The following is a 24,269-nucleotide window of genomic DNA, read 5'->3' on the forward strand; positions in this document are numbered from 1 at the left end:
TTTGTGTAGCCAACAAATGGGTGACGTCAGGGAGCTGACGCTCACTTAAACACAAGCAAGTCTCTCTCTCTCTCTCACTGAGGCAGGGGGATAACAAGGTGACTCACAGTTCTGGGCATCCCAAGGAAGCATCACACTTCTTGTTGCATTTGTCTTGGTTGTCTCATCCATGTAAATGTCAGCATTGGTCTTCTGCCTTCTAGTCACACTTATCCAAATCTTAGGGCTAAATCCTCAAAATTTTGCACCACAAATGCATGTGCTATTTCCGGACACGAGCGCATATGCTTAGATGGCAAGGGAAATTGTGTGGACACCTTTCACTAAGCCTGTGTATATTTAAATGAACATGGCTTGTAACAATAGTTTTGGAACCATGCGCATGAATCCATAATTAAAGCATTGTGTAGGTTATTGTGTTATTGTATTTTCAGTGGTTATCATGAAAAGACAGCGGTTACCAAGGGCTGATCTACACTAGAAAAGTTATACTGGTTTGACTATATTAGTTTGGTGGCTGATTTTTTGCATAGTTATATACTCCTGGGGCAATTCTGCACCTAAAAATTCTGTGCACAATATTTTAAAATTCTGCATATTTTATTTGTCAAAGTAATGCAGTATAATCACTCTGGTTTCAACTATTTTGGCAATTTATTTAAACTACAATACAATGGATGGAGATTGGGAATGGGGAGCATTGAATGAAATCCCCAAATCCCCTTGCCTAATAGTAATGTAGATAGGTTTCACCCTTTATTTCTAGTTATTAGTCAACAAATATATGCAACCATATGCTCAGTGTTACATCATGGGCAACTGAAGAGCAAGTGAGGACTGGGGAATCAAATTCATAATTTATATTGGCTACTGACCATCTCCAGAAAAGGAAGTAGCAAACAGTTCATGGAGCACATTTCGATAGGAAATTTTTTCTGTCCAAAAAGTTAGACCAGTTCTAATTGCTAAAGCAACATATGCATTTATAAGGCCATACTATCCTTTACACCACTCTGGCAATGTAAAGGAGCCTTAAAATTTTTACACCTGTTTTATGCTCCTGGGGGAATTCACAAAGACAATGGGAAAAATTCACTAAGCAGACAGGCTGCTATACTCTGCTCTCCTGAGGAGACAGAGCCTGTCCCACACCTACCTCCTCAGAAACACCCCGAAGCCCTGCCCCACCACATCAAGTGTGCTGCAATAGCGAGCGAGAGGGACAGAGTGTCTCTTTCTCTCACACACGACTTCCTAAACCCCCTCCCTCCCCTCACCACTCCCAGTGATTTACATTTCTACTGGCTGCTCCGGGCACCTGAACCAATCTGCCTGCACTGCTGGGGACGGGCATGTGACTGCTCTTGCAGCTTCCCTTTGCTTCACCGTCAGAAGCCCTTTTTCTGTAGGGAAGCAAAGAAATCTGTGGGGGACATCAATTCTGCGCATGTGCAGTGATGCAGAATTCTTCCAGGAATAAACAGTTATATTAGCTCTAGTGTGGATGCAATTATACTGGGAGACGGGTGCTTATACAAGATCAGTATAATTAAAGCAGAAAAACATTCTAATGTAGACAAGCCATTATCTGAGATACCACAGTTATTTCCCTTTTCTAAAAATCTCCATCACAGAAGTGCCAATTGATGGTTTCTTAAAGGAGTTGACTCTGTATGTGTAAGTGTAAATTAAAGGAGGAAAGCTTCTAATCCACTTATTGTAACTCAAATGTCTGTAGAGTCTTGAACTAGAAGATGAGCCCTTACAAGCACAAGAGTAGTGCTCAAAAATGCAGGCTGCAGCAGACCCATTAAGATCAGAAAACTGAGAGTGATCTACAAAGTTTCTTGAAACATGCAAAGTTTGACCATGTTTTTGATGAACAATCCACAGATTGTTCTGCAACTTGCACTTCTGAGCTTTTCTTAGTTAGTGAGGATGTTGATTTGGGTTTGTCAGACTTATTGAATGTCAGAGTCTCTGATTCCAGCACGGAGTTTAGTGCTGAATTGTTGGGACCCAGAGTGTCTGATTCTGGGACAGAAAGTTGTCCACTAGTTGCTAGTGCAACTGTTATGGGCATGGATGCCGAAAGAGGTTCAACTATTGAAAGCATGGGGCAGAATTTTGACTTTGACAAGGCAGATCTGGCTACTTGGCCACAGGAGATTAATTTTGTTCACTATTTTTTCATAGAGAACAGTCCTGTTGCTAATTTAGAACAAGACTTTTTGCCTAGCAAATGCAAAGGAAGGCAAGTATTAAAATCATGGTTCTCAAAAGTTCTAATGGGAAGTTACATCAGTAAGCTTGGTTGATGTACAGTCGTACTTTTACCTTTGCTTTGTTTGCTTTTCCAGCCACATTCTTCATCTTCTTTTGCGCACTGTCAAATTGGGTTCACTCTCTTTTTTCCATCTTAGTGAGCATGTATGCCAACATGAGCGTTCAAAGGAACACATTGCTTATTGGATGGATCTGGTTGGAAAAGGGTCTCACAAAAGACATGCAAACCTGCTGTAAGTTGTAGAAGGACGCGTGGAACATTGTTTTGCGTCATCTCATGGGTAATTTGCTGCACTTAATTGAGAGGTGAGGTGCAGTGCAGATGAGAAATTATACAAGCCTCGTAATGGCAGTGTCATAAATATAAAGGGAAGGGTAACCACCTTTCTGTATACAGAACTATAAAATCCCTCCTGGCCAGAAGCAAAACCCTTTCACCTGTAAAGGGTTAAGAAGCTAAGATAACCTCGCTGGCACCTGACCCAAAATGACCAATGGGGAGACAAGATACTTTCAAAGCTGGAGGCGGGTGGGAAACAAAGGGTCTGTCTGTTTGTGTGATGCTTTTCATAACTCCTTAAGTTAGTAAGTAATCTAGCTAGAAATGCGTTAGATTTCCTTTTGTTTAATGGCTGGTAAAATAACTGTGCTGAATGGAATGTATATTCCTGTTTTAGTGTCTTTTTGTAACTTAAGGTTTTGCCTAGAGGGATTCTCTATGTTTTGAATCTGATTACCCTGTAAGGTATTTACCATCCTGATTTTACAGAGGTGATTCTTTTACTTTTTCTTTTAATTAAAATTCTTCTTTTAAGATCCTGATTGCTTTTTCATTGTTCTTAAGATCCAAGGGTTTGGGTCTGTGTTCACCTATGAAAATTGGTGAGGATTTTTATCAAGCCTTCCCCAGGAAAGGGGGTGTATGGCTTGGGGGAATATTTGGGGTGGGGGGGGAAAGACGTCTCCAAGTGGGCTCTTTCCCTGTTCTTTGTTTAACACGCTTGGTGGTGGCAGCATAGGGTTCAAGGACAAGGCAAAGTGTGTAACTTGAGGAAGTTTTTAACCTAAGCTGGTAAGAATAAGCTTAGGGGGTCTTTCATGCAGGTCCCCATATCTGTACCCTAGAGTTCAGAGTGGGGAAGGAACCTTGACAGGCAGTTTTTGGGTTTACTTGAATTGCTTGCAAGTCATGATAGTGTGTTGTAAGTGCTATGAAAGCGCCCATTGATCTCCCTAGCTACATTCACAAAAGGCCTTTAGCTGGGAGCTCCCTAACACAGAAACAGCACTGTGTATTTTTTTGCTGTCTTTGTGCAACTGCAGATGCTTATGAAAGGTGTTTTAGCAATGTAAAATTAATTATGATTTCAGAACATAAATGATACAGGAAAGGTTAAGCGATCTCACAGTTTTTCTATAGAGAACTCAAACAAAGCGGATAGATTCAGAATATCTGATTACTGAGATTGCTTCAGGGAAGGCTAGGAAGGTTCCTTTGTAAAAGAACTTGATGATGATAGCATTTTTGCGGGGTGGGAGGGTGATGGAAGGGTAGGATTTGAGTTTTTAAACCAGCACCAGAACACTCTTGGCATGGCACTACAAGGAAGTCTAGCAAATCCCTACCAAACTCCATGTTCTTATAATTAAAAAAAAATGAAGTAACCAGAAGTTGGGTCTCTGTGACATTACCCAGGCTACAATCTGGACATCTGAACAGCGGTGTTCCCTCAACTCTCCAACCTGGGGTGCATTTTACATTGCTTTGCTGTGAGAACAATCACTCCTGGCCTATTCACACACAACCTCTAGCATGCAAAATCACTCCCAGCTGGATTATATGAGTGCTCTAGCCAGTCACTCCTGAATTAATTGCAGAGCGACACCAGCAAATTCTCAGTCCTAGACTTGTTCCCAGAAATGTGCTTCTTGTACTGCCCAGCACCCTCCTGGACAATACAAGCTCATAGAAAGTCTGTCATTTCATTAATAGAAAATGATATGTACAAATGCTGTTATCTCAAATGGAGGTTCCCAAACACTTCAATCCATGGAAACCTCCAGCTGCTCCATTGCCAATATGTAAGGTTCTCGCAAAACCCCTTCTTCCTGCCAAAGAATGTCCACTTAACTAGGTGATGGTCCACTTGATTTTCTTGATACCTGGTTGAGGTGTTGGCTAGCATTTTGTTTCTGGGGAACTGGTCTGAAGCTATTTTTCTAAACTTGGGACATGTCTTAGCAATTTCGTACAGTAGAATCATATAACTTTACATACAATGTTGACACACATTTTACCAGGACATAATGTTCCGCAGATTGAGTTTTCAAATGATACCTCACAAGGCATAATTTGTACAAAATTTATCATCATCTTGTAAAAAGGATGAACATGGGGTACAGATTGTCAGTGTCTCCATGCCATATGTTGCCCATGTGGTGAATGTAGTTCTTCAATCTTTGGAATGTTATAGTTGTCACATGCTGAATTCCTAGAATGTACAGTCTTCTTCCTACTTCCATCTTAGTCCACATAAATGGACTTTTACCCAAGTTAAACTGATACAGGGTGGCTTCCTGGTCTCCTGGAGAGCAGCCTCCCTGAATACACACACACCACCACCCGTAAAGTTCAGGACATCTCTAGTTATGTTCATATTCTTTTTAGGGGTCCCAAATGCTAAGGACTGCATATGTTTGCCTGCTACTTTTAGTATGTTAATTAGCATGACCCATTTCTGTTCCTTTTCCACCTGCATTGCTTTACTGATATTCTGTACATGGAGGCATCCTTGTCTCTCTCTGTGGGGTGAACCGCTTCATCTTAGTCCTGTTCTGGTTGCGGCTCTGCATTGTAGTTCCTCTGATCGGTGAAAGGGCCTTTTTCACCTTCTTCTTTTCTAATTCTACTTCCTCTGCGTTCACATCAGGGTAGCTCTTATCTTCCTCCAGCAGAGGTACCTTTGAGGAGCCAGCCTCTCTCTTTGCATATGTCCAGTTCCCTTTGCAAGGCAGCCACTTCAGCCTCTAGGATTTCTAGCTTTTATCCATCTCAGAATCAGATTTCAATCCTCCCTTCCTTTGAGGGTACATCTACACTGGAATACACGGTATGGCCATGTCTGGCCTGGGTCAGCTGACTTGGGCTCACAGGAGTAAAAATTGCTGGATAGACATTCAGGCTTGGGCTGGAGCCTGGGCTCTGGAACCCTCCCCTCTTGTCTACACAGCAGTTTTATAGTTCCACAGCCCAAGCCCCATGAGCCGAAGTCACCTGACTAGGGCCAGCTGTGGGTGTTTATTTTGCTGTGTAGATGTACCCTGAGGTTGATTCTGGAGCTTAATCAGCTCCTTATGTAGCAGTAAACACTGCTGTTCCCTGGTCCCCTTTGAGGCAGGTCAGCTCCTGCTCTTGCTGTGTAACCTGCACTAAGAGCCTTCCATGTGAAGCACTTGTCTCTTCCAGCTCCTACAGGTATTTAGCAATGTGCGTCTGTAGTCCCATCAGCAGTAGCAGTCTTCTCTTCCAGCTTTCTCCAGTCCATTATTGTATGGGTCTGCTAGGTAGCTGAGGGATCTATTGCAATTATCACATCTTCTATCACATCTTGGGATGATTTAATTGGGGATTGGTCCTGCTTTGAGCAGGGGGTTGGACTAAATGACCTCCTGAGGTCCCTTCCAACCCTGATATTCTATGATTCTGTTTTATGCCCATCCTCAATGTTTGTGCCACAGAATACACAGTCCTTTGATGAACTACTAATTGTCCTTTTTGGAAAGTCTTTCTGGAGGAGTGATGTCAGTCAGCTTCTCTGTATCAACACAGACCTCCTGGTAATCCCCTCACATGCTCCACCATTTTATCGTACATCTTATCAATATTTCAATGCCTCGGCCCTGCATTTCTATGTAGTGCTGGTCCGGCTTTCTTGGCAACCCAGCTTCTTCTGCCAGGGTGCGTAGTGCTACTGTTTCATTGACCAGTTCCTGGAGCTCACTGGTCTTAGTCTTCGGCTCCTTTTTCATCTAGCTCTCCAGGGAACACTTGACCTTCTCTAGCTCCAGCCTCTGTTTCAGAGCTTACTCCTCTGTTGAAGGAGAAGTCTGCTGTCTTGTGTTCCTGTACACTTCTATTTCCGTATGTTCCAACCTTTCAACAAGCAAGTCTTCTAACTTTTTCTGTCAGGACTTTATATTGGAAACTGCTTTTTTATGGTTCCTGTTTACCTCTGCTTGTTCAATTAGCTGCTTCTTCAGTCTTTCTTCTCAGCCTCCATCCTGTTTCATCTGTCCATCCACTCAAAGTCAAAAATATTAGCTGGACAACATCTATGTGCCCCAGGTCCCCACAACTTGAACAGCTTGTCTCTGGATTCTCACCCTTCCTTGCCCCAAGTTGGGTCTTCACAGTCCTCTGTGGAGGCTTTGCAGTAGCTTGGGCTCCAGCACCTTTTGGCAGGGTACCTTTAACAGCCCAGTGCTCTATTCAATATATTTTATATAGTCATTGTCCATATAGGGGCAAACCCATCTTACATGCCCCACTTGTGCACACAAGTGGCCAAGCCCCTCACCTTTTTCCTTGTCAGTATCCATAGCAGCCGAATTCTCCCGGTCACTGGACCTCTTTGACATGCTGCTGCTGCTGACACTCCCAAGGTTGTTGCTCCCCCTCTATATGCCACCTGGGGAGGGGGAACATCTGCCTGCCAAAGAAGGTATCCATGCTCTATCACTCAGTCATTCTTTCTTTATGGGAAGGCGTTTTGGATCCCGGCAACTACGCCGGTTGTGGATGGATGCCGTCCCAGGGAACCCTCTCTTGTCTACCCCGGCAGGCACCCTGCCCTCAGTTTCATCTTAGTTCTTTATAATGACTTGCTCTCAGGGCAGAGTACTTAAACAAGGTTCCCCCCATGCAGTCTTATTTAGTTAGTCTTTTCCCAAAAACACAGCTCAGCCCCCACCCTTCTTCATTTAGGACTCCTACAACTCCTCAGGGGCCGCGTCTGTTCTGTCAGGCTTGTTGCAGCCCTATAACTAGCTTCTCCCCACCTGGCCTCCCTTTGTAATTTCTGGGCAGAGAGGGGTCAGGTCCCAAACTCTTAAAGATACAGTAACCTGGGTCTTCTCCAAGCATTCATCTGGGATAACCATCCTCTCTCAACACCTGCCTCTGCCCTTCTCTAGGTCTTCTTCATCTCCAGTAATCCCAAAGACCTTAAACAGACATACCACCGAGCAAGGATTGACTGACATCTAGTCCCTACTACCTTTAAGGGTACAGTTATCCTGTTACAGGCAGCATGGGAAAAAGTACAAAGGTGCTTGTTTAACAAGTGGATGATGGAGACTGCCAGTATTGGCAGAGTGAAGGTTGGTGCCAACATTGTGATAGTGTGTGAGAGATAAGTGGCATTGGGAATAGGCCATGAAGGAGCTTGAATGTGAAGGCAAGTAGTTTGTGCTTGATGCTATGCAGTAGGGGGAGCCAGTGAAGGGATGCAAAAGAGGGGTGACATGATTAAAGTGACAAGCTAGGATATAAGTGGGCCAAGACTGCATTTGTGAAGGCCAGAGATCAGGATGTTACAGTAATTAAGATACAAGATAATGAGGGCCTGGATGAGAGATCTAACTGTGTGGATGGATAGGAAAGGCCAGATCTTAGAGATATTATGCAGGAAGAATAAGCAAGATTTAGACATGGCCTGGATGTGAGGCTTTAGAGTGAGATCTGAGTTGAAGAGGGTGTCCAGGTTAGCAATGTTCCCTCTAATTTTTTCCATCCATGTATGGAATAAATTTTGTTATTGCACCGAGCTATGTGTGGATGTGCGCCACCAGTAGAAACAAAAAACCTAGATATAATATACATTTAAAAAAAGTTAAATAGGGACAAGTACTCCAGTCAGAACTGGTTAGGCATTTTACAACTCACTATTCAAAGAATTAAATTTCAGTGTAAGAGAAATAAAAATGATGAAATACCTAGACCAGTCAAAACACTAAAATAACACACTTTGAAAGAATTAAATTATAGAGAATATATGTGCATTGCAGGAAGTACCAACAACAACAATACAAGTATGTGTTGGGAGGTGAGTGTGACACAGAGACAGTGTGTGTGTGTGACAGATTGTGTTTTTGTGTGTTTGACATAGTGTGTGTGTGCGTGACAGTGTGTGTGAGACACACTGACACAGAGAGAGTGTATGTGTGACTGATACAGTGTGTGTGCGTGTGTGATAGTGTCTGTAACACTGTGACAGTGTATGACGGAGTTTGTGACTGATACAGTGTGTGTGTGACACAATGTGACATGTGTGACAGATTGTGTGTGTGTGACAGCGTGTGTGTTTGACAGAGACAATGTGTGACACAGTGTGTGCATGTCACAGAGACAGTGTGTGTGCTGGCTGCTGGGAAAGTTTCTGAGAGACACGCTGCGCTGTCTCTTTAAGACACTCACTGAAAGCTCTCGGGCTCTGTCCTTAGCCCTGTTGTCTCCCCTCCCCTGCTCCGTGGAGATGGGGTACATAGGGAGGGAGAGAGAGAGACTGTGTGAGTGGCTGCTGGGGAAATCTCAGAAACATGTACTGTCTCTTTAAAAAAGGCACTCAGCCACTCAACCCTTCCCTGCAACAGCTCTGAGTCCCAAGTCAGGCAGTCTCCCCTGCTCTGTGGAGATGGGGTGGGGGACAGGGGGGCACCCTGACATCAGCACCCTCCCCCCCTGCACAGCCAGGGGAGCAGCTGCAGGACGGAGCAACATGGGGGGAGGGGTACCTGAACACATGATGCCAGCTGTGAGGGCTCTCCTAATCAGCTGAGTGGCACTTAAATCTCTCCAGGGCAGCCACTCAAGTGCGCAGCTTTACCGGGAACACAGGCTGAGTGACAGAGACGATGGTAACAAGGAGTCCGGTGGCACCTTAAAGACTAACAGATTTATTTGAGCATAAACTTTTGTGGATAAAAAACTCACTTCTTCAGATGCATCCAGAGAGGATGGTGGCACTGACCACAGTGACTGAGAAATGAGGTTAGAGGAGAAAGTATGGAAGGGGAGGGATTAAAAGCTCTGCTTTGGTCATGGTGGGCTTAGACATCCATTAGGAGATGTCAGACAGACAAGCTGAGATTTTTAGCTTGGACAGAAAGAGATAGATCCTATCTCTCTGCTCCAAACCTGTGAGTCACTGGTTGAATTTGTGTTTGCAAATAATACTGCCCAGAAACAAGATGCAGAGGAAGAAAAGATGGGGGTGAAGGACCCCAGTAGTTAGTTGGGTGGGAATAAGGATGATTCTTTATATGAAAAAACCTGAAGGAGAAAGTAGTGAGGTAGGAAACCTAACTAAAACTCAGCACTTTCTAGTCATTTAGAACTCTTTACAACCAGACAGTACTAATATACTAATTGCTGGGCTGAAATACAGTGGCAATTCCCTCTCAGCTTTCACAGAGAATAAATGTTAGATAGATGCTATGACGCTTATAGATCATCCCCATCTGTGGAGTTATTATTGTTTTTATTATGATAGTGCCTAAATGTCACAGGGTGCCACTGGCCCTTTATGAGGGAAGAGGCCAATGCACCTGTGTGGGGCCCGCTGACTCCTAATTAGGCTTAAAAGAGGGCACCTCCGTGACTTCAGGGGTTGGGCTATCAGTGTACCTCCCCTGCCCCCAGGTGGGTGGCAGGGCTCGGGCTGTCAGCCCTCCCATCCCAGGGCTGTCAGCGCCCCCCTCTCAGGCCGGGATCGGGCTTCCATGAATTCTTGTTTATTGCCCATGATCTACCTGTGACTTTTACTAAAAATAACCATGACAAAATCTTAAACTTATTCATTATCCACCTTCAAATCTCTCCTTAAAACTCTTCTGCCATGAAGCCTACAAAAAAACCTTAACAATTAGGTTTCTGGTGTGCTAAAACCGTTGTCTGCCATGCTGAGCAATACTGTCACTTTGTTTTCTTGTACTCCCCCATCGATGTCCTCCGTATCCATCTGTTGTCTCTTGTCTTATACTTTGAACAGAAGTTCTTTGGGAGAGGGACTGTCTATTTGTTCTGTGTTTGTACAGTACGTAGCAGGCACAGGATGGAGGAAAGAGATAGAACATCAGCATGAACAAACACGGTGGTATCCAACAGCATTCTAGTTTCACATTTGTTTGTAGTTTTTAAATTTATTATTTGCTGTCGCCCTGAAAGGAGGAATGTCAACATCTGCATGCCCCAGGTTCAGGGACTGTGAGGGGATATGTGGCTGGGCCCAGGTATGGTCAATTAGATTAAAAGAGGGGTATGCTCTGAGGAGCTTGGTCGAGCTGCCAGGTGGAGTCAGACTTTCCATATGAGAAGGAAATCTTGGCTCAGTTTTGTCTTCATAAAGCTGTCCTTTTAAGTTCATTTTGAAATGAGGCTAAAGGAAGCTTTTTGAACTCTCAGGTTTGTGATGAAAATGTTGACAGGCCATTTCTCTAGTGGCCCCGGTATTACAGCCTGTCCTGGCTCAAACAAATTTGATGGAGTTAAACAGGCATCAGTGTTAATATTTTTAAACCATATTTATTCTTCCAGAAATCCAGGAATTTCCACCTACATTCCTTAAAGTTTCCAAGAATTTGCCTCTGCAGCGTTTGTTGGTGGAATGGGATGTTAGTGACTCAGCCCACAAGTTTGAACTAGAAATGGTTTTTGACATTCAAGTTAGTCGAACTGAAGAAATGAATGTTGTCTGGACAGTAAGTATCTTTTAAAAAACATATATTTCAAATGTCTTCATGTATCAATATGATCAAAATCAAACATTCTGATGTGTAGAGGTAGCTTTGTCACATGGACATGTCCAAGGCTTCAAAAGAAAGGTCTACATCAGGGATTGGCAACCTTCGGCATGCGGCCTGTCAGGGAAAGCCGCTGGCGGGCCGGGACGGTTTGTTTATGTGTAGCATCCGCAGGTTCGGCCAATCATGGCTTCCATTGGCTGTGGTTCACCGTTCCAGGCCATTGGGGGTACAGGAAGTGGCGTGGGCCGAGGGATGTGCTGGCCGCCGTGTCCCGCAGCCCCCATTGGCCTGGAATGGCGAACTGCAGCCAGTGGGAGCTGCGATTGGCCAAACCTGCAGATGCTACAGGTAAACAAACTGTCCCTGCCCGCCAGCAGATTTCCCTGATGGGCCGTGTGCCAAAGGTTGCTGATCCCTGGTCTATATATTTTACTAGCGCTACACTCAGTTTAACATAGAAACATCGTCTGATCATGGAAACAGAATATATTAAGAAGGATCATTGAGTTCTAAGTCCATTACTAAGGTTTCTCCCAAGTGCATGAGGTGCCTTGAGGACTCCTCCACACTGCTCTAAACTCCATACTAAGGGTCCCTTATTAGAACCTCTATCCTTCTCGCTAAGAAAGATAAGACATAATTTCCATTAGAGTTTCTCATAGCTTCCCTCAAGAAACATGAGTCTAGAATGGGGAAACAAGCTTTGGTCTCCTGTGTGTGAGCACACTACAGCTAGGCCATCAAGCCTGACTATTGATTTGTGAATTTTATTCCTGTTTTCTTCTACTCACCTACTTTAGATGGCTATTGCCCTTCTTGTTTTCCATGCCGAGGAAAGAGCAAGCATAGGCCTTAACAGTTGATGCCACTGCTGCCTCTGAGGCATTACCTACCAGAATCCAGTGCATTGCATTGTTTGTATATTTTTCTGTGCCTTCCTGAGAATCAACACACACTGGGAATACATGTGTGATGGGATCCCCGAGGTGAAGCCTGGCACTGCGGGACCGCTGTGCCCCCTTAACTCTCCAGCCTGGCTTGTCTCTCACAATGCTTTGCTAGTGACAAGCAGCAAACCCCTCCAGGTGCTGTGATCACTCAGCACAACAACATGTGGAGCCCCACACCCAGCTAGATCGCATGAATGCCCCCAGAGCCACTCATGAATCACACAGAGAAAGGCACCAGCCAAACCCCGCCAGCTCCCAGCCTTGTACCTCAGGAATACACCATCCTGCACTGCTCAAGACGAGTTGTGCAAATTTATTAATTGGTTCACCACTTCATCAATGAAAAGTGGATATACACCAGCCTTTGTAAACCTGAGCAAACACCCTTACCAAACACTTCAGGCAAACTCATTGGTAAAGATAAACAGTTAAATAAATGTATTAACTACAAAAGATAGATTTTAAGTGAATATAAAAGTGATAAGCAAAAAGTCAGTTAGTTACCAAAATAAAATAAAATATAAGCAAACAGTCTAAACTGTCAACCCTATTAGAGTGGGCAACATCCCGATTAAGCAGTTTTTCTCACTCCACTGGATATTACAGTCCTTAATATACAGGTTTGTCCCTTAAACCTGGGCCAGTCTCCTTTGTTGAAGTCTTCAGTCTTCTGAGTGCCCTTGTTGCTTGCAGCGTAGGTGGGGGAAGGAGAAAAGTGAAGCATGGGCCCCCTGTGTTCTATTTTATACCCTACGTCCATATGCTTGGAGAACACAAGTCCAGGCATGTCTGGTGGGCATTGCTGAGTAACAAGGTGAAGCAATCCCTGGGTGTGTCTCCTGTGAGTGAGTCATTGAATTGTAACTCCTCTGCTGGACAGTGGCTGGTGATGTCTGTTCAGCACTCACCCGGGCACTGGTTACCTCTTCCCTTTTCATTGTTTCTGGAGAGCTAGTATCTGGGCACTTCCCAAAACCACAGCATATTTTAGTGACAACCATACAACACATTCTCATAACTTCATATGCATTAATGATAGACACATTTAGATTAAAAAAAATGAGTTTCAGCAGATCATAACCTTTTCCTGATACCGCACACGGCCCGCTTTATACGCAATATCACAATTATATACAGATGAGTAATATGGGGGTTACAGGACTTTCCCCCAAGGTATAGAATGTCACAACATAATCAAGAGGGAATAGCCTAAAATTGCTGCTAAGCTTATGCTCCAAGTGACCAAGTTAAATCGCCTAGTAAGCTGGTGTGAAACAAATATGCTCCAGAAGTGCTTTAACAAAAGTGATATTTTTGAAATCTGTGTTTGTAGGGCTTTTAAATATATTTTTTTAAACCATCTGTTGATTGAAATGTGGGAGAATATTAACCACAGATGTTAAAAACCTAGAAAAATCTGAGGAATGTTCTAATTCTCAAGGCCAGTTTATTATACAAGAAAGCCACTACCCAGGAGAATAGACCGAAAGGGTGGGATTTTTAGATGCATTCAGTGTTGATTGAACTCTGCTTCTGTTGAAGTCAATGGGAGCAGAATTAGAACTTATGCTGAATACTTTTGAAAATCCCATCTGCTAGGACATCAAGAATGCAACATACAGAATCATGCTTGTTAAAAACTAGTCTATACTAGAGGAAGGGAGGGTCCACACAGCTGAAAGCAAGAATTGCAAAACTCCCAGGAACTTAAATAGGGCCAGGATTTTGCCCATTGTGTTTTAAGGAAGCAAAATGCCTCCCAGGCTGAGTATGGTTCACAGTAAATTGCCATTTACACCTCTCTAATTTGTGTATGCAGCACAGAGGATGCTCCTTACCAATGAAACGCTATCACTCTCATACCTTACACAAGCTAAGCTGACTTTTGGGCCTTTTGCATCTAAGGGCATGGCTACACTTGCAGATGTAGAGCGCCAGGAGTTAAACCATCCCTCAGGAGACAGAAGCAGGGAAAGTGCTGCCGTGTGTTTACACTGTCAGCTGCAAGCGCAGTGGCGTGGCCACATTAGCAGCTCTGTAACGCCACAGAGAGCAGTGCATTGTGGTAGCTATCCCAGTGTGCAAGTGGCTGCAGCGTGCTTTTCAAATGGGAAGGCTGGAGTGTGACAGGGAGTGTGTTGTTTGTATGGGGGGGGAGAGACTTTTGGGGGGCAGAGAGTATGTCAGCATGCTGTCTTGTAAGTTCAGACAGCAGCAGGGGGAAACCCAGACATCAGCCCCCTCCACCTCCACACGCCTGCCTTAGCAGCAGCAGCATTCCACAGTAATGGTTTGCTTTGTCCTGGAGCAGATAAGCAGGCCGGGTGTCAGACACGGAGCTTTGAAAGGGGATATCTGCATGCCTGCAGCCGGAGTTCAAAACAATGACAAGAGTGGCCACTTGACTTCAAGGAATTATGGGACGTTTCTGAAGGCCAGTCACAGCGCCGTAATGCAACACATCATCCACACTGGCACCCGGGCGTTTCAGCCAGGGCACAGCAAGCTTTATGCTTCTTGTGGAGGTGGATTACCAGGAGCGCTTCAGCTGCAGAGTCCGGGCGCTCTAAGTGCCTTGCCAGTGTGGACACCTGAGGAGTTAGGGCGCCCGGGGTTGATTTAATGTGCTCTAACTTGCAAGTATAGCCAAGGCCTTAGGAAGAGAGAGTTTTGGCTGTAGATCCATTTTGGAAAAAAATGTGATTAATGCCAAGAGGACAAATAGCCTTGATTAAGGTAATAGCTAGTGCTTGGAAACAGACATGGCGTCCCATTAGTCTAGCAATAAAGCTAATGTTTCAGTATAAAATAAATGGCCATTTGTGGCACCCTTACTTAAAGAGTAATAGACTCATTATAGTTATTTAGATTTATTTACCATTTAGGGAAGAATATGGGAGCTCATTAGGTATTATCACTTCCCATAGAAATTGAAGTGATGGATTCAAAATCAACATGGTGTATGCTTGATTTGTCTTCCACCGAAAGACTGACAGGCTTGTAAATCCCAGGTCAGTAGGCTGAATTTATATGACTAGTATCCAATGCATAGGGTAAAAGCTTAACATACAAACTCCATTTGGTCAGTTGTTGTGTGTCAGTACCAGCAGCTTATGTTCTTTCTTCTTTACAATAAAATAGTAGTAAGTACCATAATAATACAGTGGATGAGTGATATAGTTCACATTGAAGCAAGTACAGTTTGCATACTATTCAGAACAGAAGCTAAAGAGTTTCCCTGTAATTAAAAACTAACATTAAATCATAAAATACTACTGAAATCAATTGTAAAAGTCTGGGGAGCAAAGCTATTGAAGAAAGCCCAGGTGTTATCTTATGAACAGAGATAGGTGAATTCTAATCCTAGTCAGAGCTGTCAGTGGAGCTATGCTGATTTACACCAGCTGAGGATTGGACCCAGTTTATTGTTTTTAAAAAGTGAGAAGCGTTCTGAACTGTACACTTGCAGCAGGCAATTTAATTAGGAGTGTGTGTGTGTGGGTTGTTTTGTCGTGGCCTTGAGCCATGCTCCTGCACTGGGGTTGTGCAGACTTGCAGCATGCTGGGAAAAATGCACCCCCCGCCCCTTCAGAAAACAGAGCAACGTTTGCCTGCATGGCTATTCTGGTCCTTGAATCAGTTTGAGTCGTAAGCACCAGGGGCTATTCCTGTGCACTATGTGCACTGGCAGGGATAGCCTCACATGGTCTCTGTACTCAGGAGGATGTCGGGAGTGAGATTGCAAGGGATCTTCCACCAGGCAGGAACCAGCCTCTGTCCGGCCCTTCATTAATTTTGCTAGTATGTTATCATTCCCTTTTATATGGGATTAAAACTACTGACTTTCTGTATAAATGATTTCCTAAGACCTCTTTGCTATCATCAACGTCTTTTCCATTGTATATTTTAGACAGTCACTATCCTCTTGACTTTCATAGACAGATAAAAAGAAAGGGAGTACTAGTGGCTCCTTAGAGACTAACAAATTTATTTGAGCATAAACTTTCATGAGCTACAGCTCACTTCATCGGATGCATTCAGTGGAAAATACACTGGGGAGATTTATATACATAGAGAACATGAAACAATGGGTGTTACCATACACACTCTAACAAGAGTGATCACTTAAGATGAGCTATTACCAGCAGGAGAGCGGGGAGGGGGAGACCTTTTGTTGTGATAATCAAGGTGGGCCATTTCCAGCACTTGACAAGAACGTCCCCTGAATAGATATGTGGACACAGTTGGCAACGGGCTTTGTTGCAAGGATAGGTTCCTGGGTTAGTGGTTCTGTTGTGTGGTGTGTGGTTGCTGGTGAGTATTTGCTTCAGGTTGGGGGGCTGTCTGTAAGCAAGGACTGGCCTGTCTCCCAAGATCTGTGAGAGTGATGGGTCATCCTTCAGGATAGGTTGTAGATCCTTCCACTAACCCAGGAACCTATCCTTGCAACAAAGCCCGTTGCCAACTGTGTCCACATATCTATTCATGGGACACCATCATAGGGCCTAATCACATAAGCCACACTATCAGAGGCTCGTTCACCTGCACATCTACCAATATGATATATGCTATCATGTGCCAGCAATGCCCATCTGCCACGTACATTGGTCAAACTGGACAGTCTCTACATAAAAGAATAAATGGACACAAATCAGACGTCAAGAATTATAACATTCAAAAACCAGTTGGAGAACACTTCTGTCATAAATATAAAGGGAAGGGTAAACCCCTTTAAAATCCCTCCTTCCCAGAGGAAAAATCCTCTCACCTGTAAAGGGTTAAGAAGCTAAAGGTAACCTCGCTGGCACCTGACCAAAACGACCAATGAGGAGACAAGATACTTTCAAAAGCTGGGAGGAGGGACTGAAACAAAGGGTCTGTGGGTCTGTCTATATTCTGTCTTTGTCGGGGATAGACCAGGATTGGAGTCTTAGAACTTTTAGTAAGTAATCTAGCTAGGTACGTGTTAGATTATGATTTCTTTAAATGGCTGATAAAAGAACTGTGCTGAATAGAATGACTATTCTTGTCTGTGTGTCTTTTTTGTAATTTAAGGTTTTGCCTAGAGGGATTCTCTATGTTTTGAATCTAATTACCCTGTAAGGTATCTACCATTCTTTTACAGAGGTGGTTCCTTTACTTCTATTAAAAGTTGTCTTGTAAGAAAACTGAATGCTTTTTCATTGTTCTAAGATCCAAGGGTTTGGGTCTATGGTCACCTACGCAAATTGGTGAGGATTTTTACCAAACCTTCCCCAGGAAGTGGGGTGCAAGGGGTGGGAGGATTTTTGGGGGAAAGACGTGTCCAAACTACGTTTCCCAGTAAACCCAGTTAAAGTTTGGTGGTGGCAATGGAAATTCCAAGGGCAAAGGGTAAAATTAATTTGTACCTTGGGGAAGTTTTAACCTAAGCTGGTAAAAGTAAGCTTAGGAGGTTTTCATGCAGGTCCCCACATCTGTACCCTAGAGTTCAGAGTGGGGGAGGAACCTTGACAACTTCAATCTCTTTGGTCACTCAATTACAGACCTAAAAGTTGCAATTCTTCAACAAAAAAACTTCAAAAACAGACTCCAATGAGAGACTGCTGAATTGGAATTAATTTGCAAACTGGATACAATTAACTTAGGCTTGAATAAAGACTGGGAGTGGATCGGTCATTACACAAAGTAAAACTATTTCCCCATGTTTATTCCCCCCCCACTGTTCATCACACTTTCTTGTCAGCTGCTGGAAATGGCCTACCTTGATTATCACTACAAAAGGTCCTCCCCCGCCCCCGCTCTCCTGCTTGTAATAGCTCACCTTAAGTGATCACTCTCGTAACACTCATTGTTTCATGTTCTGTATGTATATAAATCTCCCCACTGTATTTTCCACTGAATGCATCCGATGAAGTGAGCTGTAGCTCACGAAAACTTATGTTCAAATAAATTTGTTAGCCTCTAAGGTGCCACTAGTACTCCTTTTCTTTTTGTGAATACAGACTAACATGGCTGCTACTCTGAAACCTGTCAGACAGATAAGTATCCTTTCAACAGTAGTATATTTTAAAATTACTTTTTGCAGATTACAAAGCCCCACCGTATCTTTTAAACCATTTCCTACCATGCCTTTTGTTCCCCATCCCATTGTAGGACTTTCAGCTCTCTTTCAGTCTGAGGACTACAGTCAAATATAAAATTAATTCTCCACCAATACAGATATATATAGTAGTAGTGTAGAGTGAGGATGTACATAAGCCTCCAGATGATCAGAAAACTATCAAGTGTGCAGCTGTGCGTGGAATGGTGTGTGTGCAAATTAGCATAACTGCAAGCACAATCAACCTATTGGTCACCTGAAAGTGAAATTACTGCTTTTGAACATACAGGGCCTGATCCACCACTGCATGACTCTGATTTTATGCGGACATAGCTTAATTGATTTCAGTAGAATTGCACCGGCATGGAGTGGAAACTATATGATTGTGAATCAAGCCTGTAATCATGCATGTGTAAATGAGGTCCATAGTTACACACAAATTTTTCTGAAAATCTGAGATGCAGGATTACAACTGGGATTTTCAAGGAGCTTTAGGGAGTTACACCACCAATATTACCTGGAGTTTTCAGAACCCAAAACAGTGGTAACTTACCATTTTTTTTCAGGCTGTGTTAGGAATAAATTAATAGGAACACAGTGCTTCTGTCTGATAAATGATTGATATAAGGGAGCATGCTCTTATTTAAAACTACTATTTATTAGATATTAAGCACACACACACACACACACACACTTGGTTTAGGAAATTCCAGATATAGTTACCAACAATCTGAGATGGTTTTGAGTGATAAACAGCCAGGTTTCCGGGGCCCTTTCCCCATACAGCTGATGGGGAGTTTAGCTGTCAGCTCCTTGCCCGAAGAAAAGCTCCCTCAGACTGCTCTGAGGTATTTACTTTTGCCTAATTTCTATGGCGAACTTTAACAAAGCACATAACCTATAGTGACTCCTAGTCGGTTAGCATAACAACCTCTACTGGTTTTAGAATTTTTAAAATTTTAATAAATTTATTTTAAATATTTAAAATATTTTTACCTAACAACAACATGTCAGGGGCACCTAAACCCAGGTTGCTATTGACATACTTTTAATAATTTTTGTCCTATTTTATTATTCTGATTAACAAACTACAAGCATGCAGCTGTCTGACCTTGTGTCACAAAGGCCTAAGATTATTCCTAGCAATGTGATGTTTGGTTTTCAGTTGGCACTGGCAGAACATACAAAATGGCTGACTGTGGTACTGTCAAGTTCTGGGGCACACACAGGAATGTCAATTCCAGGGTAACAGCAACTCCTACTAGCCTGTCTTATGTCGTAACAGCTAAACCTAATTCCAAACTAAGCATTCTACACGTGTCTTTGTTCACCACACTCCGCCTTAATAGCATGCTTACCTATTGTTTGTTTTTAGGAGTATTATAACACAACTCTCAGTAAACTGAAAAAAACTCTGCACTGGAGTTGGGATTCAGAATTACCTTTGGAATGCTTGTCCCACTCTGTAAGAATCAGGAGCATGGTGAATGATGAAAGATTCTCTAAACTCTGGAGTCGCTGGAGTCAGTGGGAGACTGTGCTGGGTAAGCAAAGCAAGACTTTGGAATATTTCCTTGCTGATTTAATGCTGTGGTTTAATTTGCTAGTGTAAAGCCAGTAAAATACTGGAGTTCATGTCAGCAGTGGCTATGCAACATCAATGGACCATTTTAGAATATACTGCTAATACAGCAGAACCCTGTTTATCTGATTTAATTGGGATAGGCCGGGCTAGATCAGACAAGCAAAAATCCGGATAAACCAGACAATGGAAAAATGTGATGCTGCAGCGCCATCTAGTGGCCACAGGAGAGATCACCCGCTTCTGGTCTTGGAGTCCTGCTTGTTCTGTAAATGCAGGGAGCCAGTTAAGGGAGGGTCAGATAAATGGGGTTCTGCTGTACTTGTGTGCATGGTTTCATAGAACCATAGAAATGTGGGACTGGAAGGGCCCTCATGAGGTCATCTAGTCCTCCTCCGCCTTCCCTCCTGTCCCACCCCTCAGCACTGTGCTGGGGCAGGATTAAGTATACTTAGCACATCCCTGTAAAGCGTTTGTCTAACCTGGCCTTAAAATCTCCATTGGCAAGGATTCCACAGCCCCCCTAGGTAACATGTTCCAGTGCTTAACTATCCTTATAGTTTTGGTCTCTCAATCAACATCAAGAAGACAGAAGTGCTGTACCAGCCTGTACCAAGAAAGCCTTATGTAGAGCCTATTATCACAGTGCATGGCCAAACCCTCCAGTCACTGGACAAGTTCACCTACCTCAGCAGTACACTGTCACATGCAGTTCATATTGATAGTGAAACCAGCACCAGAATTGCCAAAGCTAGTGTGGCCTATGTGCAAATGTGTGGGAGTGCACAGGGATTAGTCAACAAACAAAACTGAGCTATCATATATAATGAGCTACAAAGCTATCATGTTTCTAACTTTGATGTATGCATGAAAAACCTAGATGGTGTATAGACGCCATGTTATGAAGCTGAATCACTTTCACATGGGCTGTCTGAGGAGACTGATGAGGATAAGATGGCACGACAGGGTTCCAGAGAGGGAGATTCTCATATGGGCAGGTATTCCAAGCACCCATACTCTGTTGATAAAATCACAGTTGAGATGGTAGGCCATGTCACCAGAATGTCAGATGGGTGACTACCAAAGATCTTTTATGGTGAACTAAAGCAGAGAAAGTGCTGTCAGGGACGCCAGAAGAAATGTTTCAAAGACTCCCTGAAGTTGTCCTTGAGGCATTTCAACAGAGTTTTGGGAAGATCTTGCTCATGATCATTCTACCTGGAGAAGTCTCATCCATACTGGAGCACCAGTCTGAGCAGAGGAGAACTACTGAGGCAGAACAGAAGTGCCAGCAGCATAAATCTCACAACAGCAGCATGTCCACTGTTAATCAAGTAACCCATAGTGGCATCTCTTGTTCAGTTTGCTACAGACAGTTCAAAGCTCATAGAATCATAGAATAACAGAATTGGAAGGGACCTCTGGAGGCCATCTAGTCCAACCCCCTGCCCAGAGCAGGACCAGTCCCAACTAAATCATTGGCCTGATCAGACCTCAAATTGGCCTGATCAGACAGTCATGTATTCACAGAAACCAAGTCAATCAGTGATGTCATGGTCATCTTCAAACTCGAAGGACGAACAACAACAACATCCTTATAGTTAGAAAGTTTTTCGTAATATCTAGCCTAAATCTTCCTTATTGCAAACTAGAATGTTTACTTCTTGTCCTTTCTTCAGTGGATATGGAGAACAATTGATCACTGTCCTCTTTATGACAGATTTGAAACCAGATATCAGGTCTCCCCTCTGCCTTCTCTTGACTCGAATAAACATGTTCAGTTTTCAATTTTTCCTCATACATTTTCCAGCCCTTTTTCCATTTTTTGTTGGACACTCTTCAGTTTGTCCGCATCTTTCTGAAAATGTAGTGCCCAGAACTGGACACAGTACTGACCAGTGCTGGGACAGTTACCTCCTGTGCCTTACATTTGATGCTCTGTGACATTGACACCTTGTATTCAATTTGTGATCCACTATCACCCCCAGATCCTTTTCTTCCTAAGTGAAATATTTCACACTTGTCTTTATGGAATTTCATCCTGTTGATTTCAGACCAATTCTTCAGTTTATCAAGATCATTTTGAATTCTAATCCTGTCTTCCAAAGTGTTCGCAACCCCTTCCAGCTTGGTGCATCTGCACATTTTGTAAATATACTCTCTACTTCATTATCTAAATCATTAATGAAAATACTAAATGGCACTGGCCCCAGAACAGACCTCTGCAGGACCCCTCTTGATACATCCTCCCAGCTTAACAGCAAACCATTTCAAACTACTCTTTGAGTATAATTTTTCAGCCAGTTGTGCATCCACTTTATAGTAATTTAATCTAGACCACCGTCCCTAGTTTGCTTATGACAATGTCATGTAGGACTGTGCCAAAAACCTTCCTTATATATTGTATCTATTGCTTCCCCGCTATTGAATAGGCCATAAACCTGTCAAAGAAGGAAATTAGATTGGTTTGGAATGATTTGTTTTTGACAAATTCACATTAGCTATTACTTATCACCCTAGTTTCCTCTAGGTTTGAACAATTGTGTCATTTAGTGCATTTTTTAAAATGTTTTTAATGTCCTAGAAAAATGATAGAACTTCCAAGTATTGTTTAATCTCATTAGAAAAACTGTAGTCCGCAAATTAAAACAACAGATAGGAGTATTACTGTATAAAAGCAGAGAAGAAAGATAGCTGCTGGGTAGAGCCAGGAACTCTTGCTTCTTTTCCTAGCTCTGAGGGCATGTCTTCACTAGCAACATTAAAGCACTGTTGCAGCAGTGCTTTAACATGGCTGTATAGTTGTGGCACCGTAAAAAAAACAGCTCCACGAGGGGAGTAGCTACCAGCGCTGGTGCACTGTCTACACTCGCACTTTACAGCGCTGAAACTTGCAGTGCTCAGGGGGGTGTTTTTTCACACCCCTGAGCAAGAAAGTTGCAGCCCTGTAAAGTGCCAGTGTAGACAAGGCCTTAGTCTTTGAGGATAAATTTAGTCCTACTTCATTGTATATCCGTGATGTCCTTGGCAATGCTGCTGTAGTAAACAAGGAAGGTGTAATATCCTTACCACTGAAGTCTGACTTGTTCCTTTGATTAAGGCTCTTCTAGGAAGAAAATGTCTCTTCGGAAGCTGTTGCATAATAATTCTTGGACTCAGTGCAGAATCACTTCAACAATTTCACAAAATTTGTAACAGCATCATGTGTTCTGTGAATGTGGGGCATAAATTAACCACCTGTGATTCTTGCTTCACTGTCATCAGGCTGTAGTATTCATATAAACTAATACTGAGAACCAAGAGTTATTAATGTTTCTCTGAAGTTTATATTTTATGCTTCTTTTTTCCTAAAGCAAGATTGTTGATTTGGCTCTGCATTCATGTACTAGTTTAATATGAATACACAGAAATCTCTCTGTAGCTAAGGTTATAACAAGGTTTCTATTGTAAGTCTTCTGGGACTTAGATCCACAATGGTTTAGGCTCCCTTGGTGAACTCCTGGCCACATGGCAGTCAATGGTAGAACTCCCATTTGCTTCACTAGGGCCAGGATTTCACCCCTTAACTCTGTATTTCAATATTTCTACATTTTTTCAAAAATGTAATCTTAATTTAGAATTTCTAGACATTTTTATCATTTAATTAGTGTGGGTGTGGGATGGGGAAGGGATGAGGTTGGGGGTTAGGATTTCAACTACAGCTCTCTAGTAAGTTTTTTCCTTTTTTCTTTTTTTATGTTTTGATACAGACTTATAACCTTAACTAGTTTCTCACAGGTTTGTGTCTGGCAATCGTAATTAATATTAAGGACAAGAGACACTAGCAGTAAACCAACTACTTACGTCACTTCTGAATGAACTTCTGTGAAATGTAATCGTAGAACCCAGGAAAAATTGGCTGAATACAAGGCAGTGATTAGTTCTTTCAGATTGACTGGAACAGCATAGTTTCTGGTGAACTTAGATGATTTTTAAAAATGTGTTTTGAAAGGATCACTAAACTTTCTTCCTTAATTACCAGGAAATGGTGTGTTTGATCCCTGTCCAATGTTAATTCATAAATGGATCCCTTATGGCTTCAGTCTAACAAGAATAAAAAGATTTCGTCCATTAAAAGGTGAGTTTGAAAAGCTTTTTATCTGCCAAGTTTAGTTATCCACACTGGTTCAGGTTTGCACAGGTCGTGCTTGGATTTAGATACTAGAAATGTTACCAAATGTAGCAGGGGAAGCACAGAGCCCTTAACTTGGGTCTTGGCAGATAACAAGCTTTTCAAACTCACCTTTTAATGGATGAAATCTTTTTATGCTTGTTAGACTGAAGCCATAAGGGATCCATTTATGAATTAACATTGGATAGGGATCAAACACACCATTTCCTGGTCATTAAGGAAGAAATGTTCACACCTATCATCCCAGCTTGCCTTTGCAAAATCGTATGTACAAATCCTGTGTTAGAGGCCAGATGTAAAGCTCACTAAAGTTAATGGGGCAAAGAGTCCTGTGGCACCTTATAGACTAACAGACGTATTGGAGCATAAGCTTTCGTGAATGAATACCCACTTCGT

At 42.8% G+C, this 24,269-nt stretch overlaps 1 protein-coding gene across 12 annotated transcripts in view; it reads left to right on the forward strand.

Annotated features, from left to right (window-relative positions):
* Window positions 1-24,269, forward strand: part of OSMR (oncostatin M receptor) — a 68,498-nt gene that overhangs the window by 17,901 nt on the left and 26,328 nt on the right. For 10 of the 12 annotated variants that reach the window (XM_075128438.1, XM_048851189.2, XM_075128442.1 and 7 more), the window contains 2 exons: window positions 10,880-11,043; window positions 19,496-19,664. In XM_075128438.1, the coding sequence (XP_074984539.1) occupies window positions 10,880-11,043; window positions 19,496-19,664 (333 nt within the window). Of the gene's footprint in view, window positions 1-9,281; window positions 9,335-10,879; window positions 11,044-19,495; window positions 19,665-23,738; window positions 23,820-24,269 lie in introns of those variants that run through there. The other 2 variants (XM_075128443.1, XM_075128446.1) reach the window with 2 other exon arrangements.

This window comes from Caretta caretta, chromosome 5, assembly GCF_965140235.1.
Source record: "Caretta caretta isolate rCarCar2 chromosome 5, rCarCar1.hap1, whole genome shotgun sequence".
Classification (NCBI taxonomy): Eukaryota; Metazoa; Chordata; order Testudines; family Cheloniidae; genus Caretta; species Caretta caretta.